This window comes from Phocoena phocoena, chromosome 5 (assembly GCF_963924675.1).
Source record: "Phocoena phocoena chromosome 5, mPhoPho1.1, whole genome shotgun sequence".
Classification (NCBI taxonomy): domain Eukaryota; kingdom Metazoa; phylum Chordata; class Mammalia; order Artiodactyla; family Phocoenidae; genus Phocoena; species Phocoena phocoena.
In genome coordinates, this window is record NC_089223.1 from 75,072,532 (window position 1) to 75,100,382 (window position 27,851).

The 27,851-nt window shown below is 37.4% G+C and overlaps 1 protein-coding gene across 1 annotated transcript in view; it reads left to right on the forward strand.

Moving 5' to 3' along the window:
- The window catches only part of SMIM14 (small integral membrane protein 14), a 68,284-nt gene that overhangs the window by 12,838 nt on the left and 27,595 nt on the right, over positions 1 to 27,851 (forward strand). The window contains exon 2 of the mRNA XM_065878196.1: positions 12,859 to 12,968. Within this exon, the coding sequence (XP_065734268.1) occupies positions 12,894 to 12,968 (75 nt within the window). The 5' untranslated portion in view covers positions 12,859 to 12,893. The remainder of the gene's footprint in view (positions 1 to 12,858; positions 12,969 to 27,851) is intronic.

A 27,851-nucleotide genomic window follows, 5' to 3' on the forward strand; every position in this document is an offset into this window, starting at 1 on the left:
CATGTTATTAAGATGTCTTTGCTTGTCATATTAATGGAATGTTTTTTTTTTTAATTCTTTGGCTCTTTTAATTGTCTTTGAGAATTTTTTTATGGACACATTTTTATGTTGTAAGTTTGTTGATATTTTTCATTGTGTGTATCTTTAGGAAATTCTTCCACTAGAGGCCAAATAAATATTCACCTAAATTGTCTTCTGGAATCACTGATGGTTTTTTTTCCTTCTTAATTGCTAGCAGATTTTCCTAGGGACCATTTATTAAAATGTTGATCCCATCCTCATTTATTTGTAATTCAAGTTTTGATGTATAAATATATATATGGTTGGTATATTCAGAAAATTCTAGAAAAAAGAATTGATTTCCTATTTACTGGGTTGTAATATTATCTCTTATCTCTCTCCTCCCTCCACCCTCTTTTTTCTGCCTTCCAGCTATAGTATGTATCCAGACGTCTTTGATTCTGAATGTGCCTTGGGAAAAAACCTGAAAGAAAACTAGTCTCATCTTCATCTGTTTTCTTTTATTTTCCTTGTTTCATGTGTATTTTTTAAATGAATTTAAAAATGAATTCCCGCCCCAAAAAAATTCCCATTTGCTTTTATTTTAAACTCAATTTACCAAACATTACCAAAACATTATACCAACATTAGTAGTTTGTGATATATACTCTGTTGTTTCAGTGTTTTGATTCTCTTAATTGTTAAAGCTTCCACCAGAGAATGAGTAGAGGAAGCGAAAGGTAAAACATTGAAAACTGATTTTACAAAGAATGATTACCCAGATTTAGGGCAAAGGTTGACTTTAGAAGTATCCATTGTATGGTCTGTTTATATACTTGGTCATTTCTCACCGATAATGGGATTTGGTTTATTTTGTAACACATTCACTTACAGAGTTTAGAATACCTTTTTGTATATATTAATTCTAACCAAGAAATTCAGTGATGATGGAAGGTCAGATAGAGGGTTAAAATAATTTAGCATGTTCAGTTCAAGAGAAAAATTGAAATGTAATTATTTGTCCCTAGAGCTAATGGTTCTGGTACGGGAAGAACAAGACGCTTACTCTAAGGTTATTCTTTTTAAAAGTTAATATTTTTTGAGTAATTCAGAAGACACAAAGCAGTATACAGTGAAAAGTTTCTTTACTACTTCTGTCCCCTGAATGTTTAGGCTCTCTTCGAGAGGCAACCAGTTATATAATTATTTTTTAATACTAAATTCTTTTTTTTTCCCCTAAATTCTTATGGTTTTAAACCGTTCGCAAGCATCCAGAGAAGAAAATTTATCTGTGAGTTATTAATGCAAGGAAGTTCGGCATCAACCTTTAGTATTTATTTTGGATAGAATCTTTTGTTTACATGTGTATGTAAATGTTTACATATACGTACAAATTTATGTACCCATATGTAAATATGTGATTTGATTTAAAAAGTAAAATATAGAAAATTAGGAAAACAAGAAGAAAAAACATCTGATAACCTTAACAGAACCAAGTATAATCGATTTAATGTAGAATACTTCTTCCCTAGGTTTAAATTCTAGACACATAGTAATTTTACATACTTTTCTCCCCGTAACTGCAAGAATTTCACGTTGAGCATACTGGGTTTCTGACTCATTTCTTATGAAGGATATGAATTTCTTAGTTATATTGCTCTTGGAAGCTGGAGCAGGGAACTAACCCTTATTGAAGACAAGAGGAAATGAGAGGTTGGCAAGAGTAGGGAGGTTAAATAAGGGTACATATTTTTATAATTCAACCTTGAGAAAAATAAAGGAAAAATCAAGCTGCAGTATTTCTGGGTTCTTAGAACTGATTGCTCTTCTTTTTTTGATTTTTTTTTTTTTTAGGGGAGGATTGGTTCTGAGATGTGTAGAGAATAAGCTGACATTTTATTGTTTTGAATGCTTGCATGGAAAAACAGAAATGCCTAATACACAGTACTCTGCCTCTAATCAAAATTAATTTATAAATTTCTTGGTAGAATTTCTTTGAGGGCGATCCCCTAAAGTTTCTGGAGAACAATGAATGTTTGTGGAATTAATAGCATATTACCAAGGGCTTGACGGTCCAGTGGTTAAAACTCCACGCTTCCACTGCAGAGGGCGCGGGTTCGATCCCTGGTCGAGGAACTACGGTCCTGCATCCCACGTGGCATGGCTAAAACAAAAGACAAAAAAACAAAAATAGTACATTACCCAGTATTACTAACTTAAGTAAAATGTCAGTGCTGATTTTTTTTTTTTTTTTTTTGGCGTGCTGTGCTGCATGTGGGATCTTAGTTCCCCAAACTGGTGCCCCCTACATTGGAAGCTCAGACTCTTAACCACTGGACCACCAGGGAAGTCCTAATCTATTTCTTTTTATCATTTATAAGGACTTTCCTAGGATCACCTGGAAGTAGTGGTAGTCTGCTTTGTCTCCTCTGTCTTGTAGGCTTTCCTTGTTTTTTTTGTTGTTGTTGTTTTGCTTTTTTAATGTCCTTGACAGTTTTGAGGAGTATTGGTTACATATTTTGTAGAATTCCCCTCAATTTGGGTTTGATTTTTCTCATGATGAGATTTGGTATTATGGTTTTGGGGAAGAATACCACAGAGGTGAAATGCCCTTCTCATCACATCATGTCAAAGGGTATGTAATATCAACATGACATATCAACATGATGTTTACCTTGATCTTTTGGTTAAGATAGGGTTTGCTAGGTTTCTCTACTATAAAGTTACCTTCTTCTGAATTCTGTTCTTTAGAAGTGAGTCACTAAGTCTAGTCCATGTTCAAGGGTGAGTGAGGGTTAAGCTTCACCTCCTAGAGGTGATAAATCTAATATCCCTCCCTCTGTGAGAGTATTTTAAAGCAAACCACAGATAACACACATCATTAATAAGAACGTTTTTATAGTTCTTGATACATATTGCCAAATCCCTGAAGGGATGTAGATGTTAACTGTAGGACTAGCAATGTATGACTGAATTTTCATGGTACTTTTTTGGTGTTTTTCTTTTAGGTGAAAGTTTACATTTTTTTTAGAAGTGAATTTTTAAAAAAATTTATTCCTTTTTGGCTGCTCTGGGTCTTCACTGCGGCGCACAGGCTTTTTGTTGTGGTGAGCAGGCTTCTCTAGTTGCGGCACGCAGGCTCTGGAGTACACGGGCATGGTAGTTGTGGCTCGTGGGCTTAGTTGCGGTATGGGATCTTAGTTCCCTGACCAGGGATCGAACGTGGGCCCCTTGCATGGGGAGCATGGAATCTTAACCACTGGACTGGACCACCAGGGAAGTCCCCAAAGTTTACATTTTAATTTGCATTTATTTGATTTACTTAGGGTGACCTTTTAAGATGTTTGTTAATTAGCTGTAGCACCTCTTTTGGGAATTATCTTTTCCTTGGTCTTTACCTATTTTAAATATTTTTTAGAGACTTTCTTGGCTATTTTAACTCTTTTGTCTCGTAGACTTAAGAGATTTATTTACCATTTTGCTTACTGGCCCTTCATTTTTAATCATCTTCAGGGTTTTGTCTTTTATTCAGATCTCATGACCACATCATTCATAGTCCTGTTGTATTCTTTTAAAACTTTTTCCTCCTTCTGTTACATTTACCTACGTATATGATAAGGAAATTTGCTAGCTGTTGGTAAAGCAAGAAGTAAACAAGGCTATTTTAGGTAAAAGTCATGTAATGGTAGTTCCATTCCAAATTAATGTGAGAACTATTGTGGGTTAATCTAGCATAATCTAGCAATAATCTAGGATTATTTGCTTTAAAAATTCATGACTGATTCTCCCAAGCATTTTATGTTAAAAGTACTTTAAAAATATTTACTATTTTGCAGTGTGTTACAAAAAACCCATTTCAACCCATTTGAAAATTACTTCTATAATCTTGAAACCTATGTTGACATTTTATTATATTTTGGGAATTTTTGTTACCCCTAGGTATTTGTAAAATACTTTCTTTTAAAAAGGCATAATTTATTTTTAAAAAGAAACTTAGGAGATAACAGCTTCTTACAAAGATATATCCCAAACCAAATATTTACTTCTGTAAGAGGAACCAAGATGAACTTGCACACATACAAATGTGTTAATGCTTTCCCCCCTAAGTCTTTAATGGCTGGAAGACTTTTTTTTTAACTTCATGTTAGTCATTAACACCTATGGCAACAACAAATAGCTCTAAAATAAAAGCTGAAGTAAAAGTGTCACAAAAAAATATCCAGGGTTTATGTTTATCCTTCAGTTCTTCTAGCTTGTCCTTGGAAGAAGTTAGTAAGTTAAAGCATTAAAGAAAATGAAAATACTCTCCAATTAATATTTCACATTGTCATTGGATGTTATTTCCAATTGCTCTCTTGTGATTTTAGATCTATTATTCTGTGATTTGCAGTTCTGTTAACTTTTTAGCTAATAGTCTGATAGATATTTAAATAGAAAAATTTGTCAAAATAGACCCTTATAAGTCTGGCTTTGGAGCCATCTAGAAGAAAGGGAAGCAAATAATGTATAACAAGTTCTCAATCTTACTATGACATAATGGACTAATACTCAATAATATAAAGAGCTCCTAAAATCAACTAGACAAAAAGAGTTTGAAAAAGAAGAAATATAGATGCCAATAAACTTGAAAAGATGTGTAGCCTCATTAGATAGAAAATAAAAGCAATGAGACATATTTTGGGGGTCTGACATTCTGGCAAAAATTTTTTTTAATGTTATAGCCATATATTATTGTACTATTAGTGATAATAATAATGTATGTAATTACGATGCTATGCAATTCGTGATATGTACTATGTGCTATTGATAGAAATAAAATTGGTAAAGGCTTTTTGTGAATGCCCTTAGACCTAGAGATTTCATTTTTTTGTACTTAGTCCTACAAAAATATGGGCACAAAGATGTTTGTTGCAACATTATGTTAACAAAAATGTTGGAAAGGCCCTAAGTTATCTCTACTAAAGGAATGCTAAAATTGTATATTTGTGTTTTGGAGTATTATGTAACCATTATAAAGAATGAAGTCGAGCTTTATATATTGGAAGGTCTCCAAGACTTTTTATGTTATAAAAAAGCAAGTTGCAGAACATGTATAGTATGATCTCATAAAACCTACCAAAATGATGGGTATAAATACATATAAAAAGACCTGAAAGTATTCACACCTGGCTGTTAACTATGGTACCTCTTGGGAAAGGGAGTAGAATTGGGGAGAGAGGAATGGGAAGGTTGGCATTTGTCATTTTACTCCCTGTGCTTCTAGGGATACCACTGATACTAAATATATAACACTGGTAATGTTGCTGTTTTACAAATATTTGCTACTAAGAGTATTTGGCCTAATCAAGAGCCACTTTTGAGAAGTTTATTTCCCAAGGAATCCTGTATATAATAAGCATGCAGTTCCATGGCATAATCCTAGAAAACACAGTAGTAGAACTACAGTATCTACTTTTCCACCTTTTCCAAAGTTATAAATAGGCAGTTAAGTTTGACTCCCCAAAGATGAAATAAGGTAGGTTAAACCCACCCAGCATGAGCTGGAGAGTTTAAGTTTCTACTGGCAGGTAATAAATTGGTTAACAGCACTGGAAAATTCCTTCAGCACATACAGAAACAGGATGACTCAACTGTCTTATTACAGCTGAACTCTACCAGGAAAGGTTTGTTAGTTGTAGTTGAAGGAAGAAATGACCTGGAGCTGAGGGATATGGGGAATTAATTGCATTTGCCCTCCCAAGATACAGAGTGGATTATTTTACTGATTTCCTGTGCTAAGAGTTGTTTAGGAGTGGATGGTTTGAGAGCTTTAGTTGTATTTTGTCCTTTATGCTGCGTAGAAAGTCATCTGTAAACTGTTGCTTAATCTACCCCCAGAGTCAGATTGCTATCACAAATATTCATTATACTGGGAAAATACTGATAAGTTAACTACTTATTATGGAAAATCTTAAAACAGAAAAAAGTAGAAATGTATAAAAGCTCTCCTGTACCTATCACTCAACTTCAATAATTATCAACTCAAGGCCAGTTTTATTTCTTCTATGCCCGTATTTACTTCCCTCTCTCCTCTCCAGGATTATTTTGAACTTTTTCAGTGCACTATTCTTATTTTTATGACTTAGGCCTTTTGTGACCAATTGGAATAAAACTGGTTGTCTTCAAGCGTCAGACCCATGTCTGTGACATTATTTAGCATTGTTCTCACATTAGGGGTATATATCGAGGAGGTGAATAACTCCTCTGAAACATGAAAAGCAAAAGCATTGTTTTAAGTTACTTTCTATCAAAAGCCTCTTCTAGGCTGATTTACCAGAATTCTGACTCAGTAACCCGGTTTTGTCTTAGGATAGAGCAGCTTCTTAATGTCTTTGGACACCAAAGGATTTAAATGTGGGGTGGGATTGGGTGAGTTTTTTGCTCTAGTGCTTAGCTGGTGGTGTGCATTGACACTTGCTCTGAGGTCTGAGCCAAAAGAGACTTTCCATTCTGTTTTTTTAAAAAGTAATTTTAAAGTGGAAACTATTAACTGAAAACTGTATAGTGCTTAAAACAGCTCAAGTTTACATGCAGAAAGTTCCACAGAAGCATAGCACTATTGAGCAATATCCTGTTTATAAATGCGTTTTCTCATTTTACTGGAGGCTAATTAAGACCAACAGATACTTTAAATTCTAGCTGATATACATGTTCCTGGCATATATAGATACAGAGAAAATTAACATTGTCCAAAATTCAAAAATATTTATTCATTGCTATGGCTTAAGCAATGAGGGAGGTGTTTAGAGACAAGAGTGATGACTAAAATAGGTTCCTGCCTTCAAGCTGTATTTTTTTGGGGGGGGGGGCGGTGGTAGTGGTGGAATCTAATTTTGTAAGTCAAATGGATTAAAAAGAGACTTAAAATAGCTGTTTTACAATTTTTATGGGTGATAAAAACAAGTCTCCCTTTATAAAAGTCAGTTTGCTAGTACTTTGCATTTCTGTGTCCAGGGGCTATAGAACTGGATAGACATTGGGCATTTTAGTACTTGAATTTTATTAAAAAAAAACTTATGACTGTATATTTTAATTTCAACCAACATTTTAGTGGCCTAGCAAGGCATTGAGAGGGAGGAAGGACCAGTATCTGTAAGTGGACACTTGCATATGTCCACACCCAGCACAGTCTGAGCCCTTGTTTCCTTATGGACAGTTTGAAAAAACAATTGAGAAAGACTTTCAGGGGTGAGCTTTATCTACATATAAGGGTAAATTATATATTTTTTCAGGGTTTTCTGTGTTGGGTATGTACAGTCAGTTGTCTAACATGAAGGCTTATCAATTAAAAAAAAAAGTGTGGACACAGAGTGGCCTCAGACAAAACTGTGAAGTAGTCAGAGTTTGTGTTTGGTATTTTCTACCTTCTGGAGAGCAAAACTCTCCAGCTTAGGTTGCCTGCAACTCCACTTCCTTCCCCTTCCAATCCCACCTGCCCTTAACTCAGGCAAGAAGATATTAGATGGGAAGTAGGATTTCCCTGACTGTTCTGCAACTAGATTTCACCTCAGTGTATCTTGGATGTTTCCCCAAATCATCACATAGAAATTTGACTCATTCTTTTTAACAGCTGTATAGGATTTCAGGTACTCATACTATTGTTTATTTAATTAGAGCTACATAAATAAACACTTAGAATTACCATTTTTTGCTCTTATAAAAAATGTTGCAGTGACCATTCTTATACAAAAATTTTGCATGCTTATTTGGATATGGATATCTAAGTTATCTACATAAATTTTCCAATTTTCTGATAAAAGTGATGTTTAGATTTGCACTTCCATTTTGTATTTGCTTATTGGCTCTGTTTTCCTGTGAACATGCTCTTTGCTCCTTTTTTTCTGTTAGATTGCCGTTTTCATATTGATTTTTCAGTTATCTGTAAATTAAGGAAATTAACCCTGAGATGTGTTGAAGTTTTTTTTTTTTAAAGTTGTCTTTTTATTTTACAGTATATTTTTGGCTTATAGAAACTGGATATCATTTTTGGCTGTCAAAATGATTGATCCTTTATAGGTTCTTGGATTTATGTTCTTCTACATGTATCCCAGTGGTCTTCTTGTAGTTATACATTTGTGACTTTTTAAATTAAATTTTTTCCATATTTTAAAAGTTTTAATATATAAGTACATAGTCATTATAAGAAATGTTTAAAAATTGACAAAATGAATGGCTGTCCCCCAAATTATATTCTCTCCCCCAGAGCTAACCACTCATTAAGTTTGATGTATTTTCTTCCAGTCCTTTTGTATGCATCGTACTTTAGTTTAAAAAAATAGACAACTATTCCACCATTTCTGAATAGTTATGGTTTAAGATGGCACCTTTATCATATTCTAAATTCTAAATAGTCCATGGTTTAAAGTAGCACCATTTTAGAAACACAGCTGAAGATTTTGGCTCTGATTTTTACTAAGAAATTTCAGACAGTAAACTAGGAAATTTTTCAGTGACAATATGTATAAAATCAAACCTTTGGATATGTAATCTCTCACAGAAAACCATATTTCAGATTATTAAACCTGTGTCATATGTACAACACAGTAGTCCTTTGAAGTTCATGTTTTCTGGAATAAATGACTTTAATTTTCTTGTCCATAAATAACAAATAAGTAATTCTTGCTTAAAAGATTCAAATAACAAAGGAACATATATGATTCCATTTATATGAATTGTTTGTAATAGGCAAATTCATGGAGACAGAAAGCGGGTTAGTGGTTAACTAGGGCTGGGAGGAAGAGAGGGAAGTGAGGAGTGATTGCTAATGGGTATAGGTCTTGTTTTGGAGTGATGAAATGTTCTAAAATTGTGATGGTTGCACAGTTCTGTGAATACACTAAATATTGATTAGTACACTTTCAGTGTCTGAACTGTATAGTATGTGATTTATCTCAAAGAAATTGTTATAAAAAATCTAAGACATGTATATAGATATAACAATAGTAAATATTTGAAGAATAACTTTTATAAATATTCCAAAAATAAATAACTAAAATAAAAGAGCACCTTTACACATTATACATTCTGCTAAAATCATGGTGTCAATTTGTCAGCATTCTTTTCTGATTCATTGCTCTAGTTGACTATTTCTGTGTGTGACCTCATTTAAAAAAATCACTCATACATCTAGAATTTGTTTTGGTATAAGGAATGAGGGTAAGGAGTCAGCTTTCCCCAGTGCCATTTATGGATAACTTGTCTTCCCCCCCAGTGATTTGATGTGCTGTCCTCAACCTATAAATTTCTATAATGGACGTCATCATCACTGACCTATTGAAGGAGCATTTTGACTAGGCTCCCTATGTTGACTTTAGCTTCTTTACTGTCAGTTTTCCATAGTGCAACCAAGGTGATCTTTTAAAAACACACAGGCATTAAACCTTATGGACTTCACATTGATCTTTGGATGAAGCCCTAATCTTGAACATCGCCTGGAAAGCTGTGTGTGGCCTGGCCCATTGACCTCTCTGGTTTCATTTCAGACCACTCTTCTTCTTGTCTGGATTGCTGTCTGAATTCCAGCACGTCATGGCTTTCTTTCAGTTCCTTCATCAGGTTATACTCTTACTCACTACAGGGTCTTGCACTGCTCTTTACTTCGTGTCTAGAATGCCTCCAGCCCTAGATCCCCATACCTTCCACTTCCACCTTACCCTATTGTATTCCAGTGCATCCTTCCATTTTCAACTCAGCATTAACTTCTTTAGTAAAATCTTCCTAACTCCCTAGATAAGTTTAGAACGTGTATATACTCTATAGGCACCTTTTATCTTTTTTTTTAAAGTAAGAGCTTTATTGAGATACTCACATACCACACAGTGCACCGTTTAAAGTGTACAGTGGTTTTTAGTACATTCATGGAGTTGTGTGACCATCACCATAATCAGTTTTAGAACATTTTCTTCACTCGAGAGGAAAGCCTGTACCAATTAAGCAGTCATTCCCCATTTCTCCTCAAGCCCTTCAGTCCTGGACAACCACAATGATTTTTTTTTTGTTGTGATAAAACATACATAAATTTCACCTTTTTAACCATTTTTTGAAGTCTGTAATTTAGTGGCATTACATTCACAGCATTGTACAACTATCTCCACTATCTCTTTCTAAAACTTTATCACACCAAACTCTTAAGTTATTACTTATTAAGCAATAACTCCCCATTCTGCTCTCCTCCAGGTCCTGGCAATCACAATTCTACTTTGTCTATATGAATTTGCCTATTCTAGATATTTCATATAAGTGGGATCATATGAGTCCTTTTGTGTCTACTTATTTCACTTAGCATAATGTTTTCAAGGCTCATCTGTGTATCAGAACTTCACTAATTTTTATGACTGAATAATATTCCATTGTATGTATATACTGCATTTTGTTTATCCGTTCATCAGTTAATGGACATGTGAGTTGTTTCTACTTTTTGGCTGTTGTGAATAATGCTGTTATGAACACTTAGCATACAAGTATCTGTTTGAGTCCCTGTTTTCAAATCTTTGGAGATAAATACCTAAAGTGGAATTGTTGGGTCATTGATAATTCTTATGCTTAACTTCAGGACTCATCAAACTGTTTTCCTGAAAGGCCATTTAGGAGGTTTCTAATTTCTCCACATTATTTATTTCCTTTTTTAAAATTAAAGTCAAAAATAAATAAAATTAAAGTCACCCTAATAGGTGTGAAGTGATATCTCATTGTGTTTTGTTTTGTTTTAAATTATTTATTTATGGCTGTGTTGGGTCTTCCTTGGCTGTCCGCGGGCTTTCTCTAGTTGCGGCGAGTGGGGGCTACTACTGTTCGTTGCAGTGTGCGGGCTTCTCATTGCGGTGGCTTCTCTTGTTGCAGAGCACGGGCTCTAGGTGTGCGGGCTTCAGTAGTTGTGGTGCATGAGCTCAGTAGTTGGGGCTCGCGGGCTCTAGAGCTCAGGCTCAGTAGTTGTGGCACACGGGCTTAGTTGCTCTGCGGCATGTGGGATCTTCCTGGAACAGGGCTTGAACCCGTGTCCCCTGCATTGGCAGGCGGATTCTTAACCACCGCGCCACCAGGGAAGCCCTGCATTGTGTCTTCGTTGCTGCACGTGGGCTTTCTCTAGTTTTGGCGAGCAGGGGCTACTCTTCGATGTGGTGCGCAGGCTTCTTATTGCGGTGGCTTCTTGTTGTGGATCACGGGCTCTAGGTGCGTGGGCGTCAGTAGTTGTGTTACACGGGCTCAGTAGTTGTGGCTCGCAGGCTCTAGAGCACAGGCTCAGTAGTTGTAGCACACGGGCTTACTTGCTCCGTGGCATGTGGGATCTTCCTGGACCAGGGCTCGAACCCGTGTCCCCTGCATTGGCAGGTGGATTCTCAACCACTGCACCACCAGGGAAGCCCCCTTTGTCCATTTTTAAATTGAGTTGCTTTTGTTATTGAGTTAGAGGGGTTCTTTATGTAGTCTGGACATTAAGCCATTGTCAGATATATGATTTGCAAATATTTTCTCTCATTCTGTGTGTTGTTTTTTTCCAGTCTTTTGGTCCATTTATCTTTTATAACATTTACAAGTTTGCATTTATAATTTTAAAAATATTTAGATTAATATCTGTCTCCACTATTAGAATGTGAACACCCTTAGGATAAAGACTGTATCAGTTTTTGCTCACTTTTATATTGCTAATGCCTAGCACAGGTGCTAAATATTTTTTGAATGAATGAAGGTCTTTTAAGTTAATTTACGAGTTCCATTGATTTCCTATTTCATCTTAAATATCTGTAGTACTCCATATTGTTACTCTTATTTTTCAAAATCTTCCCAGCTATTTCCTGGCTTTTATCATGTTCATTCATGTAAATTCATGCCCCTCCTGCCCCCCACATTGGTATCATTTTAGATAACTCATTTTTTTCTTTTAGAGGGCTTTCTTGGTAGGATAAAGGCTGCAAAGTTGCCATAGTCAGCTTAGGCTGTTATAATAAAATAGCACAGACTGAGTGGCCTAAACCAGTGGTCCCCAACCTTTTTGCACCAGGGACCAATTTCATGGAAGATAATTTTTCCACGGGGGTGGGGAGGGATGGTTCAGGTGGTAATGTGAGCCATGGAGAGCGGCAGACGAAGCTTAGCTCACTCACCGGCCACTCACCTCCTGCCATGCAGCCTGGTTCCTAACAGGGCGTGGACCAATAGCCGTCCCGGGGGTTGGGGACCTCTGGCTTAAACAACAAACATTTATTTCTCACAGTTCTGGATTCTGGGAGGCCCGTGATCAAGGTGTTGGCAGATTCAGAGTCTGGTGAGGAATCTCTTCCTACTTTGTAGATGGATGCCTTCTTGCTGTATCTTCACATGTTAAAGAGAGAGAGATATCAGTCTCTTCTTTAAGGGCACTAATCACATTTATAAGGGCTCCACTCTCATGACCTCATTACCTTCCAAAGACCCTGCCTCCAAATACCAGCCCCTTGGGATTAAGGCTTCAACATACAAATTTTAGTGGGGACACATTCAGTCCATAGCAGTACTGGGGCTAACAAAGTTTAAGGATTTGGTAATTAAGCAGAGTAGGGCTCTAGTATCATCATCTTCACAGATGGGGCCAGTATAGAGTATCTGAAGACATTTGCATTTACAGGAAATCAGTTTGATGGTAAAGTGGTAGCCAATCATTTGTATAGATTCATAATTCATATAAGATTAGTAATAAATTCATAGATTTAAGTCATTAATAAATATGAACTATACTTAATTTAAGAAAACTATTATGAATCTATACATACATGAATTCTTCATAGTTCAAGAGAAAGAGTAATTCTGAATAGTAGTCTTATGATATTTTTTCCTTCCTCCTAGATTTAAACAGTCAAGTTAAATCAAGCTGGGTAATCATGGCAGAAGGTGGATTCGATCCCTGTGAATGTGTTTGCTCTCATGAACATGCGATGAGAAGGCTGATCAATCTGGTGAGATGAACAGAACAGTCCTATTCAGAACTGAACTGTACCGCTCTGTCTTGTTTTTGGGAGCATGTTGTTTATTGGAAGATTTTCATCTGATGGGCACTAAAAATTATTTCATAATTGAAATTCCACAGTGGTTTAAGTCATAATGGTTAAAATGCTTGCCGGCAGTTCTTTTATTAGAGATAAAAACAGATTGCTGTCTTTATTTATGGTAGATGTTTGTTCACGAAATTCACCATCATGGGTGGGAAACACATTTGTGTAGAGGCTTTTCTGTTCCGTATTTTTTTTTTGGCCACACCATATGGCATGTGGGATCTTAGTTCCCTGACCAGGGATCGAACCGACGCTCCCGGCATTGAAGTGCGGAGTCTTAACCGCTGGACCGCCAGGGAAGTCCTCTGTTCTGTATTAATGCATATGATTTTTGGCTATACGGAGCTTGTTTACCTGATAAACTGCTATGAAGTCACACTTCCTCTTATGATATAGTTCAAATCCTACTCCAACAAATGGCATGACAATAAAAATCTCTATATAGTTTATTTCCAGATCCAAATCAATTATTTGACAGAGGCAGATTTCTGAACAACAGGCTTTGAGTGTAGTGAGATTTCAACTGTAGGTTTTTATAGACTTTTTTTTTTTTTTTTGCTGTACGTGGGCCTCTCACTGTTGTGGCCTCTCCCGTTGCGGAGCCCAGGCTCTGGACGCGCAGGCTCAGCGGCCATGGCTCATGGGCCTAGCTGCTCCGCGGCATGTGGGATCTTCCCGGACCGGGGCACGAACCCGTGTCCCCTGCATCGGCAGGCGGACTCTCAGCCACTGCGCCACCAGGGAAACTCCTTTATAGACTTTTAAAGCTTAAATACAGGGATGTTTATGTACTGTACTTTATACTTTTTATATACAAAGGAAACATTTGACCATTATTAACAATAAAGTACAATTGACCCTTGAACAGCATAGGTTTGAACTCTCAGGGTCCACTTACATGCGGATTTTTTTTCAATAGTAAATACTGCAGTACTACACCATCTGCAGTTAGTTGAATCCAAGGATGTAGAACTGCATATTTGGAGGAATTGGCGTTTACTGAGGGCTGACTATAAGTTACATGCGGATTTTCAACTGTATGGCGGGTTAGCGTCCCTAACCCCTTCGTTGTTCAAGGGTCAACTGTATATTATTATTATGTTATACATTATAACAACATTTTGCTGTTTTAAAATATTTTTGTACCGGGGTATATTATTATAGTCCAGTTAATAAAGGCAGGTACAAACATTTGCTGGAATACTTGAATAAGCAAGTTTTCTGCTCACTCATTGTCTGTGTACAGTGATCAGAAGTACATTGATTGTGAATGATGTTCCTTTGAGAATTAGCATATACTAGGACTTACGATCTTTAAGAATGCCTTAGAGGGATAGAAACAAACTAAGAACTTATAAATTAAATCAGACTCTTGTGAGTATAGAAATAAAATGGCAATGTCATATCTCTGGTAATTGATGTAAAAATAGATTAATCTGAGAAGAGTTTAAAAAATATTTTCTCCTGTTTATTTATGAAGTTTGAGCTGATAGTTTTTAATGTCTTATTTCAATCAAACATAAGGCAAATTTTTTTCAAATTACTCTGATACTAGGAACAAAAAATAGACTTGTAATTTAGTTGTGGTAAAATTTCCCAGTAGATTAGTTTTTAATAAGGGCTACTACCTCTTTTTATTTCTTAGTATAGTATTTTTTATTTTTAACATGCTTTATTCTATTAGCTTTGCTGCTTTTTAAGAGATGACTAAAACTAAGCCCTACTTTTTTAGGATTCCCTGTACACTTTACTTTAGTAGATTGTCAAGGAAGCCATATTTAGCTTTTTTTTTCTTTTTCTAATGGGCACACTAATTCATGCTTGATGGGACGTTACTTATAGCATTCTTGGTTTGAAATACTTCGTAATTGTGTGAAAATAGATTTTAGATTTTTACAGATCTTTTAAAAGATCTGTAAAATCTTTTACAGATCTTTTACATTTTTTAGTGTATGGTGGATATTTTCACACAATATAAATTACTGATGGATGATCCCCTTATGTATAACATGCTGATAGCAGTATTGAAGATTCCAGAGGGAGGAGAAACTCATTTGATTCATTAAGGAAACTTGCTGGCAAAGTTTGATAGATGTTTGTTTGAATTGAATTGTGCTTTTTAATTTTTATTTCATGTGTATTTCTTCTTTTATTTAAATTCAGAATCAAGCAGCATTTTTGGATCATATCTACATTGTTGATATTTAAGTGGTTTCTAAACATTTTTCCTAAGAAGTATCGTTAGAAATATGGTCTCTAAATTCAGAAATTCAAAGATTTATGAATAATACTATTTATTGTAGCATTATTTATAGTAATAAAAAGTTATAAGCAACCTTAATGTTGACTAGTAGGACAGTGGTTATATCATGGAAATTCATATGGTAAAATCTTGTTTACAATAGTTGTCTTTGAAAAATATTTTAAAACAAGGGAGATGTGTGTGTTATATGAAATGAAAAAAAAAAGATGTACAAATGGCGTTTAGTAGATCTTGCGTTTGTGTACACATACACATATACCCATACACCCACCCATTTCATGTACATGTGTGCATAGGAAGAAAGACTAGAAGAGAGTACACCGAAATGTTAAAAGTGGTTATCTCTGGATTCTGGAATATGGGCTGAGACTTCTCTTTTATACTTTCTTGTATTTTCTGTGATAATAAATCTTATAATCAGAAAAAGGTTATCTAACAAAAACTATCAGTATTTTCATTTAAACGTCGTTGTATTCTTTTGTAATATGTCAATACTAGACTTTTCTACCTCTCATGCATCCATTATCTTCTACTCATAATTTATAGGACCTTTTTTCCCCAGTATCTGTTATCTTATTACCCTGTGGAACTCTAAGTCTACAACCTATATTTTATTTTATTTATTTATTTAAATTTATTTATTTTTGTCTGCGTTGGGTCTTTTGTTGCTGCGCGTGGGCTTTCTCTAGTTGTGGTAAGCGGGGGCTACTCTTCGTTGAGGTGCACGGGTTTCTCATTACGGTGGCTTTTCTTGTTGCGGAGCACGGGTTCTAGGTGCACAGGCTTCAGTAGTTGTAGCATGCAGGCTCAGTAGTTGTGGCTCATGGGCTCTAGAGCACAGGCTCAGTAGTTGTGGCACATGGGCTTAGTTGCTCCGTAGCATGTGGGATCTTCCTGGACCAGGGCTCGAACCCATGTCCCCTGCATTGGCAGGCGGATTCTTAACCACTGCACCACCAGGGAAGCCCCAGCCTATGTTTTAAAAGCAATTTATCTGAGGGTATAATTTTTCTGTATTAGTTATAACTATCAGAATTTAGATGTCTGCATGCTTAGGAAGCTCATAGATACAATAATACTGTGTTATAGTATGATAACAGTGCAGAGATTTATTCTCATTTTTTAAAAAATGGACATCTAATTCATCTTTGTAATAGCGTACCATGTCATTAATTTCAAGTTCTAATTTGGAATTTTTATTATTTTTGACCTTATGTAATAAAATTGGATTTTCTTATGTATGATGGATATTTTCACACAATATAAATTACTGGTGGATGATCCCCTTACGTATAACATGCTGATAGCAGTATTGAAGATTCCAGAGGGAAGAGAAACTCATTTGGGGAAACTTGAGGATTTTAATGATTTTTTTATGGTTAGCTCATTAGTTGTATGTTGGGTTGCAATTTTTGTTTTGCCTGTTCTGTGGAAATAGATGGGCTTTGCCAAGGGATATATTCAGCTTAGAAGCAGTTAAGATTTTACCATTAGTTCCTTTCCATTTTAATAAAGTCCTGTTCATTCACAATTTAAAACTAATTTATTTTCCTGATTTAGTAATGATTTCAGTTAAGGTTCTTCACTATAAGTAATAGTTTTAGGTGATTTAAGCAGAAAAGGACATATTAAAAAAATATTATGTGGCTCACATTGGATAACCTGGCATGGAAAATGAATAGGATCAAAGGGAATGTCAATGCCAAAACGAGCCCATGCTCCAAAACAGCCCAGCCAAAAAGCAGCTGCTCCTGAATTCCAGACTTTTGTGTATCCAACTGTTGATGCAACATCTCCATTTGGACAAATAGTAGACATTTTGTACTTGATGTGTGCATAACTGAACTTTTCTTGTCCCCAGCCTTATACTTCTGTCTTCTCTATTTTTTTTTTTTTCCTTTTGGCCACTCCATGAGGCTTAGTTCCCCGACCAGGGATTGAACCTGGGCCACGGCAGTGAAAGCACTGAGTCCTAATCACTGGATCGCCAGGGAGTTCCCTGTCTTCTCTATTCACTCCATTATTCTGGTTGCTCAGGCAACAGCTTTTGTGTCATCTTTTACTCTGTTCTTTCAACCCCATGGCTAATGCAGAACCAAATCCCTTTGGCTCAACCTTAAAAATATATATCCAGAATCCAGCCATTTCTCACACCTCCAGTGAAACACCCTGGTCTAACCTACCATCATCTCTTGCCTAGGTTATTGAAATTAGCCTCCTTGTTGGTCTCCTTGCTTCTACCCTCTTGCCATCTCCATTTTCTTCAACTTTAGTCTCACTACAGGAGTTGAAATGATCTATTTCCGATAAGTCAGGTAATGTTCCTCCTTTCCTCAAAATTCTGCAGTAGTTCCCCATGACACTCATAGTGGAAAAAAAACAAAATTTATGTGGCCCTATGTGATCTGTCCCCCTTCACTCCCCTGGTTCCCGTTTGCTCACTTTGTTCTACCGTTTCTGGCTGCCTTGCCATTCCTGAAAATACAGGTCGCATACAAAGGATCAAGTGTCTAAATGGCTTTTAGACTTTTCAATAGCAAAACTGGAAGGCATTAGCACAGTGACTTTAAATTCTGAATGGAAATTATTACCAATCCATCATTCTATATCCAACCAAACTATCAAATAGGAGGAGAGTCTTCAAAATTTTTACCTCATGTGCCTTTTCTTAGCTGGTTACTAGAGGATGAACTGTTTTTCACCAAGATGTAGGCATAAACCAAGAAAGAAGAGATTTCGAGTGTAGAAAGCAGTAGATCCAGCATATGAGAGAGGCAAAAGTAATTTCCAAGGTGATGGTGAATGGAGATCCCAGGATAATGGTGAAGGGACATTCCAGGGTTATAGCTACCCACATGCTTTCTTGATAAAGGAAGCTGTTTGTATACCCTAACTGCTCACCCAGCCTAGTCCTTCATTAATAAATATGAACAGAAAAACAAGCAAAGAGTTGAAGAAAATAAAAGGACTACAATGTGGTCGCAGGTACAGCTACATTAGAAGACAAGATGAAATAGTTAGATCCTTCTAATATGAAAAGTCATTATGAATGTATAGCTATAAATGCAGACCCATACAAGTATGTTATGCTGTTCTTAAGTACCACCAGCAACATGATTTTTTGAAATGGTAAAGTTTCAAAGTCACCAAATTCTTGGTAGAGTCATAAACAAAACTAAGTATAGTCTTCCCTTGATTTAAATGTGAAAGTCCAGTTAAATTCCTCGATAATTCTGTGTCGAGTATAACCATCCAAAAAATACTTTGTGTTTTTCTTTGAAATGGACTTAGATTATATTATAGGCTCAAGTTTTTCACTTAGTGCATGTGTGGCAGGACCTTTGAAAGTTAGGGGGGATACAAGCCAGTCTCAACAACCAAAGAACTGCCTCTCAGATATCCGTATGCCCTAGTACTGACACATTTGAGAACCTTTGAATAGGGGGGAGAATTAGGGTTTATTTAAAAAAAAAGAGAAAGAAAAAGGAAAACCAAGTAAGCTGAAGGCAGGCAGGAAGAAAGAAGAGAAGCATAGTTAATAGAAAGCATAAAGTAAAATGTTATGTGTGAGTGGATTATACTTATTAATAGAGACAGGTTGAAGTTTTTAAATGCTGTTATTTATCAAGGGAGACAGACACTGAAAACAAAATCTCATAGATAAGTGATAAAAGGAGCAGGGGTGTAGGGGAAGCTGTCCCAAAAGAATGTGATACTCTTAATCTCAGACAAAATTAATTCAAAGCCAAAACAGTTGAACACAGGAATACTACTGACAAAAGAGAGAATCCATCACGTCTGGGACAAACTGTTTATGTCCCAAACAACAGAGAATGCAAAAACAATTAGAAATAAAACAAGAAACATATTTTAGAAGTATCTGAGAAATGTTAGTGAAAGCCATAGAGATGCCTTTGCAGGTTAAGGTTAGAGTATGTGTAGGTCCGGATAATGTTTGTAAATGCATAGAAGAGGTTCCAAGGAATATATCTCAGATTCATAACAGTGGTTATATTGGGGAGAGTTTGAAGGGAATGTAGGCACTATTTTAAACCCACAGAAATCCTCTGATGTCGATCCTCCTTTTACAAATGAGGACACTGAGGTTTTCCCAGGTATTGGAGCCGGCCAGGGAGTGGCAGAGGCACATTCGAGCTTGGCATTAGCTCCAGGCCCTGCGCTGTTTCTTCGGTACCATGATCTGCTCTGCTTCCTGTCGGTTTCCTTCAGGTACCTTAAAAAAAGCACTATATTTGCAGTCAAGGAGGCAGTAGAGGGATAGGAGAAAACTGTGGGAGAGAGACTCTTCACTGTATTTTTACCTTTTAAAACTATGAGAGTACATTACCTATTCAAATATTAACTTAAAAATAAAACTTTGTAAGCATCTTCAGAGGGATTATAAGCAGGACAGTTCTATTGAAAAACTAGTAATCACAGACTTTTTCCACGGAAGAATAAAATTTTTGAATGCACTGTTATGTGATTTGCAAAGAAAATATATTCTACCATGTTTAGCTTTTTAATAATTTTAATAAGACTGTATTCTCATCTTACCTTTGTTGATTTCTAAATTGGTACAATTTTTTCTCATGTTAAAAATTTGTATTCCTTCTAAGGCTAAATGGACATAAACAGTAATTCAAACTCTCTACTATTGCCTCACCAGTTCTATGTACATTTTGATTATTTAACTGCTAAGCTGTACCAGTACAAAGAATATAAACCTGATTTTCATGCATTTTATTGTATTGGGTTGACCAAAAAGTGCCTTTGGTTTTTAAGTAAAAATAAGAGACACGTTTTTCATTTTCACCAAGAACTTTATTGAACAGTGTAGTCACCCTTTTGTTCCACTACCTTCTGTCATTTTTCAGCCAACTTCATACTTCCATCTTCCCAAAACTGTTTTTTTTATAAATTTATTTATTTTTGGCTGTGTTGGGTCTTCATTGCTGTGCGCAGGCTTTCTCTAGTTGCAGTGAGTGGGGGTTACTCTTCATTGCGGTACACAGGCTTCTCATTGTGGTGGCTTCTCCTGTTGCGGAGCACGGGCTCTAAGCGTGTGGGCTTCAGTCGTTGTGGTGCGTGGGCTCAGTAGTTGTGGCTCGCAGGCTTAGTTGCTCCGTGGCATGTGGAATCTTCCTGGACCAGGGCTTGAACGCACGTCCCCTGCATTGGCAGGCGGATTCTTAACTACTGCGCCACCAGGGAAGTCCTTTCCAAAACATGTTATCTTTTTGAGCAAAGAACTGTTCCAGGTTCCTTTTACGGTCTTCCAGGGAATGGAAATTTTTTTCTATTAAGAGAATTTTGTAAAGACTGAAATAAATGGAAATTTGAAGGTTCAATGTCTGGTGAATACGGCAGATGAATCAGAACTTCCCAGCCAAGCTGTAACAATTTTTGCCTGGCCATCAAAGAAACATGTGGTCTTGTGTTATCCTGATAGAATATTATGCATTTTCTGTTGACTAATTCTGGATGCTTTTCGTCAAGTGCTGCTTTCATTTGGTCTAATTTGGAGCAGTAGTTGTTGGAATTAATTGTTTGGTTTTTCCGGAAGGAGCTTATAATAGAGGACTCCCTTGCAATCCCACCATATACACAATCCAACCTTCTTTGGATGATAACCGGCCTTTGGTGTGGTTGGTGGTGGTTCATTTCACTTGCCCCACCATCTCTTCCGTTCCACATTATTGTACATTATCCATTTTTCCTCACCCATCACAATTTGTTTTAAAAACAGAACGTTTTCATTACGTTTCAAACGCAGAAATATGGTCAAGAAGGTTTTTTTCTGCTTGACTTAACGCAGAACCCAAACATCAAAGCGATTAACATAACCAAGCTGGTGCAGATGATTTTCAGTGCTTGATTTGGATATTTTGAGTATGTCAGCTATCTCCTGCGTGGTATAACGTTGATTGTTCTCAATTAATGTTTCAATTTGATCGCTATCAACTTCAACTGGTTTACCCGACTGTGGAGCATCGTCCAGTGAGAAATCTCCAGCGCAAAACTTCACAAACCACTTTTGACATGTTTGATCAGTCACAGCACCTTCTCCATACACTGCACAAAATCTTTTTTTGCATTTCAGTCGTTTTTACCTTTCTTGAAATAATAAAGCATAGTATGCCGAAACTGTTGCTTTTTTTCTTCCATCTTCAGTATTAAAATGGCTACACAGAAGTTCACCAGTTTTGATAAGTCTTTTTTTAAATGCACGCTGATATGAGCTGTCACATACAATCTAAAAAAATTGTTTCGAATGAAGTTAAAGACAACTAAGTGCTACTAGAGCCATCTTAACGGTAAAGAACGAACGAACTTTTTGGCCAACCCAATATATCTGCAATATGGACTTTTAAAGCAAATGACTGTATCACTGTATTCTTATAGGAGTGTTTTAAGTGATACCTTATAAACAGTGTTTCAGTTCAAGGTTGGTAAGACTGCAGTACAAAGAATGCCCATTTTGGGGTGCTCATGACAAGTAAAGCTTTACTTATTCTATTGGCATGTTTCCTTCCTATGATTTAATTACACCCTTGGGTTACACAGGTATTAGACTGTTTTTAATGCAGTTGTATTTTGCCAGGTAAGTGTTTTGCCAGGATTTGTTTGCCAGGTTCTGTTTGTCTCAGGAATGTTCAGAAACATTAAAAAATGGAGGCATTATCTGACATTACAGGCATTTTCCTAACCTAATCTAATACTCTAATTAGAACTTTAACGTTTTATTCATTAAATACTGGCTAAGAAGACTTAAAGAGGTGAATAAGAATATACAGTGAGTCCCTTTCAATGAAAATCGGATATCTTGGGAGACTTCCGGGAAGATGGTGGAAGAGTAAGACGCGGAGATCACCTTCCTCCCCACAGATACACCAGAAATACATCTACACGTGGAACAACTCCTACAGAACACCTTCTGAACACTGGCAGAAGACCTCAGACCTCCCAAAAGGCAAGAAACCCCCCACGTAACTGGGTACGGCAAAAGAAAAAAGAATAAACAGAGACGGAAGGATAGGGACGGGTCCTGCACCAGCGGGAGGGAGCTGTGAAGGAGGAAAAGTGTCCACACACTAGGAAGCCCCTTCGCGGGCGGAGACTGCGGGTGGCGGAGCGGGGGACCTTCGGAGCCGCTGAGGAGAGCACAGCAACAGGGGTGCGGAGGGCAAAGCGGAGAGATTCCAGCACAGAGGATCAGGGCCGACCGGCACTCACCAGCCAAGAGGCTTGTCTGCTCACCCGCCGGGCGGGCGGGGCTGGGAGCTGAGGCTCGGGCTTCAGTCGGAGCACCGGGGGAGGACTGGAGTTGGCGGCGTGAACACAGCCTGCGGGGCGTTAGTGCGCCGCGACTAGCCGGGAAGGAGCCTGGGGAAAAGTCTGGACCTGCCGAAGAGGCAAGAGACTTTTTCTTCCCTCTTTATTTCCTGGTGTGCGAGGAGAGGGGATTAAGAACGCTGTTTGAAGGAGCTCCAGAGACGGGCACGAGCCACGGCTAAAAGTGCGGACCCCAGAGACAGACATGAGACGTTAAGGCCGCTGCTACCGCCACCAAGAAGCCTGTGTGTGAACACAGGTCACTATCCACACACCCTTCCGGGGAGCCTGTGCAGCCCGCCACTGCCAGGGTCCCGGGATCCAGGGACAACTTCCCCGGGAGAACGCACGGCGTGCCTCAGGCTGGCTCAACGTCACGCCGGCTTCTGCCACCGCAGGCCCGCCCTGCACTCCGTGCCCCTCCCTCCCCCGGCCTAAATGAGCCAGAGCTCCTGAATTGGCGGCTCCTTTAACCCAGTCCTGTCTGAGCAAAGAACAGACGCCCTCCGGCGACCTACACGCAGAGGCAGGTCCGAATCCAAAGCTGAGCCCCTGGGAGCTGTGAGAACAAAGAAGAGAAAGGGAAATCTCTCCCAGCAGCCACAGAAGCAGCGGATTAAAGCTCCACAATCAACTTGATGTACACTGCATCTGTGGAATACATGAGTAGACAACGAATCATCCCAAATTAAGGAGCCGTGTGGATGAAAGGCTCTTGGTGCTGCAGCCAGGAGTTAGTGCTGTGCCTCTGAGGTGGGAGAGCCAACTTCAGGACACTGGTCCACAAGAGGCCTCCCAGCTGCACATAATATCAAACGGCGAAAATCTCCCAGAGATCTCCATCTCAACGCCAGCACCCAGCTTCACTCAACGACCAGCAAGCTACAGTGCTGGACATCCTATGCCAAACAACTAGCAAGACAGGAACACAAACCCACCCATTAGCAGAGAGGCTGCCCAAAATCATAATAAGTCTACAGACACCCCAAAACACACCACCAGACGTGGACCTGCCCACCAGAAAGACAAGATCCAGCCTCATCCACCAGAACACAGGCACTAGTACCCTCCACCAGGAAGCCTACACAGCCCACTGAACCAACCTTAGCCACTGGGGACAGACACCAAAAACAACAGGAACTACGAACCTTCAGCCTGCAAAAAGGAGACCCCAAACACAGTAAGATAAGCAAAATGAAAAGACAGAAAAACACACAGCAGATGAAGGAGCAAGATAAAAACCCACCAGACGTAACAAATGAAGAGGAAATAGGCAGTCTACATGAAAAAGAATTCAGAATAATGATAGTAAAGATGATCCAAAATCTTGGAAATAGAATAGACAACATGCAAGAAACATTTAACAAGGACCTAGAAGAACTAAAGATGAAACAAACAATGATGAACAACACAATAAATGAAATGAAAAATACTCTAGATGGGATCAATAGCAGAATAACTGAAGCAGAAGAACAGATAAGTGACCTGGAAGATAAAATAGTGGAAATAACTACTGCAGAGCAGAATAAAGAAAAAAGAATGAAAAGAACTGAGGACAGTCTCAGAGACCTCTGGGACAACATTAAACGCACCAACATTCGAATTATAGGGGTTCCAGAAGAAGAAGAGAAAAAGAAAGGGACTGAGAAAATATTTGAAGAGATTATAGTTGAAAACTTCCCTAATATGGGAAAGGAAATAGTTAATCAAATCCAGGAAGCACAGAGAGTCCCATACAGGATAAATCCAAGAAGAAATACGCCAAGACACATATTAATCAAACTGTCAAAAACTAAATACAAAGAAAACATATTAAAAGCAGCAAGGGAAAAACAACAAATAACACACAAGGGAATCCCCATAAGGTTAACAGGATCTCATTCAGATTTGATGGAGAAATTAAAACCTTTACAGACAAGCAAAAGCTGAGAGAGTTCAGCACCACCAAACCAGCTCTACAACAACTGCTAAAGGAACTTCTCTAGGCAAGAAACACAAGAGAAGGAAAAGACCTACAATAACGAACCCAAAACAATTAAGAAAATGGGAATGGGAACATACATATCGATAATTACCTTAAATGTAAATGGACTAAATGCTCCCACCAAAAGACACAGATTGGCTGAATGGATACAAAAACAAGATGCATATATTTGCTGTCTACAAGAGACCCACTTCAGACCTAGAGACACATACAGACTGAAAGTAAGGGGATGGAAAAAGGTATTTCATGCAAATGGAAACCAAAAGAAAGCTGGAGTAACAATTCTCATATCAGACAAAATAGACTTTAAAATAAAAACTATTAGGAGAGACAAAGAAGGACACTACATAATGATCAAGGGATCGATCCAAGAAGAAGATATAACAATTGTAAATATTTATGCACGCAACATAGGAGCACCTCAATACATAAGGCAAATACTAACAGCCATAAAAGGGGAAATCGACAGTAACACATTCGTAGTAGGGGACTTTAACACTCCACTATCACCAATGGACAGATCATCCAAAATGAAAATAAATAAGGAAACACAAGCTTTAAATGATACATTAAACAAGATGGACTTAATTGATATTTATAGGACATTCCATCCAAAAACAACAGAATACACATTTTTCTCAAGTGCTCATGGAACATTCTCCAGGATAGATCATATCTTGGGTCACAAATCAAGCCTTGGTAAATTTAAGAAAATTGAAATTGTATCAAGTATCTTTTCTGACCCCAACGCTATGAGAGTAGATATCAATTACAGGAAAAGATCTGTAAAAAATACAAACACATGGAGGCTAAACAATATACTACTTAATAACCAAGAGATCACTGAAGAAATCAAAGAGGAAATCAAAAAATACGTAGAAACAAATGACAGTGGAGACACGACAACTCAAAATCTATGGGATGCAGCAAAAGCAGTTCTAAGAGGGAAGTTTATAGCAATACAATCCTACCTTAAGAAACAGGAAACATCTCGAATAAACAACCTAACCTTGCACCTAAAGCAATTAGAGAAGAACAAAAAAACCCCAAAGTTAGCAGAAGGAAAGAAATCATAAAAATCAGATCAGAAATAAATGAAAAAGAAATGAAAGAAAAAATAGCAAAGATCAATAAAACTAAAAGCTGGTTCTTTGAAAGGATAAACAAAATTGATAAACCATTAGCCAGACTCATCAAGAAAAAAAGGGAGAAGACTGAAATCAATAGAATTAGAAATGAAAAAGGAGAAGTAACAACTGACACTGCAGAAATACAAAAGATCATGAGAGATTACTACAAGCAACTCTATGCCAATAAAATGGACAACCTGGAAGAAATGGACAAATTCTTAGAAAGGCACAACCTACCAAGACTGAATCAGGAAGAAATAGAAAATATGAACAGACCAGTCACAAGCACTGAAATTGAAACTGTGATTAAAAATCTTCCAACAAACAATAGCCCAGGACCAGATGGCTTACAGGCGAATTCTATCAAACATTTAGAGAAGGGCTATCACCTATCCTTCTCAAACTCTTCCAAAATATAGCGGAGGGAGGAACACTCCCCAACTCATGCTACGAGGCCACCATCACCCTGATACCAAAACCAGACAAGGATGTCACAAAGAAAGAAAACTACAGGCCAATATCACTGATGAACATAGATGCAAAAATCCTCAACAAAATACTAGCAAACAGAATCCAACAGCACATTAAACGGATCATACACCATGATCAAGTGGGGTTTATTCCAGGAATGCAAGGATTCTTCAATATACGCAAATCAATCGATGTGATACACCATATTAACAAATTGAAGGAGAAAAACCATATGATCATCTCAGTAGATGCAGGGAAAGCTTCTGACAAAATTCAACACCCATTTATGATAAAAACCCTGCAGAAAGTAGGCATAGAGCAAACTTTCCTCAACGTAATAAAGGCCATATATGACAAGCCCACAGCAAACATCGTCCTCAATGGTGAAAAACTGAAAGCATTTCCACTAAGATCAGGAACAAGACACGGTTGCCCATTCTCACCACTCTTATTCAACATAGTTTTGGAAGTTTTAGCCACAGCCATCAGAGAAGAAAAGGAAACAAAAGGAATCCAAATCAGAAAAGAAGGAGTAAAGCTGTCACTATTTGCAGATGACATGATACTATACATAGAGAATCCTAAAGATGCTAACAGAAAAATACTAAAGCTGATCAATGAATTTGGTAAAGTAGCAGGATACAAAATTAATTCACAGAAATCTCTGGCATTCCTATACACTAAGGATGAAAAATCTGAAAGTGAAATCAAGAAAACAGTCCCATTTACCATTGCAACAAAAAGAATAAAATATCTAGGAATAAACCTACCTAAGGAGACAAAAGACCTATATCAGAAAATTATAAGACACTGATGAAAGAAATTAAAGATGATACAAGTAGATGAAGAGATATACCATGTTCTTGGATTGGAAGAATCAACATTGTGAAAATGACTCTACTACCCAAAGCAATCTACAGATTCAATGCAATCCCTATCAAACTACCACTGGCATTTTTCACAGAACTAGAACAAAAAATTTCACAATTTGTATGGAAACACAAAAGACCCCGAATAGCCAAAGCAATCTTGAGAACGAAAAATGGAGCTGGAGGAATCAGGCTCCCTGACTTGAGACTATACTACAAATTCACAGTAATCAAGACAGTATGGTACTGGCACAGAAACAGAAATATAGATCAATGGAACAGGATAGAAGTCCCAGAGATAAACCCACGCACATATGGTCACCTTATCTTTGATAAAGGAGGCAGCAATGTACAGTGGAGAAAGGACAGCCTCTTCAATAAGTGGTGCTGGGAAAACTGGACAGCTACATGTAAAAGTATGAGATTGGATCACTCCCTAACACCATGCACAAGGTAAGCTCAAGGTGGATTAAAGACCTACATGTAAGGCCAGAAACTATCAAACTCTTAGAGGAAAACATAGGCAGGACATTCTATGACATAAATCACAGCAAGGTCCTTTTTGACCCACCTCCTAGAGAAATGGAAATAAAAACAAAAATAAACAAATGGGACCTAATGAAACTTAAAAGCTTTTGCGCAGCAAAGGAAACCATAAACGAGACCAAAAGACAACCCTCAGAATGGGAGAAAATATTTGCAAATGAAGCAACTGACAAAGGATTAATCTCCAAA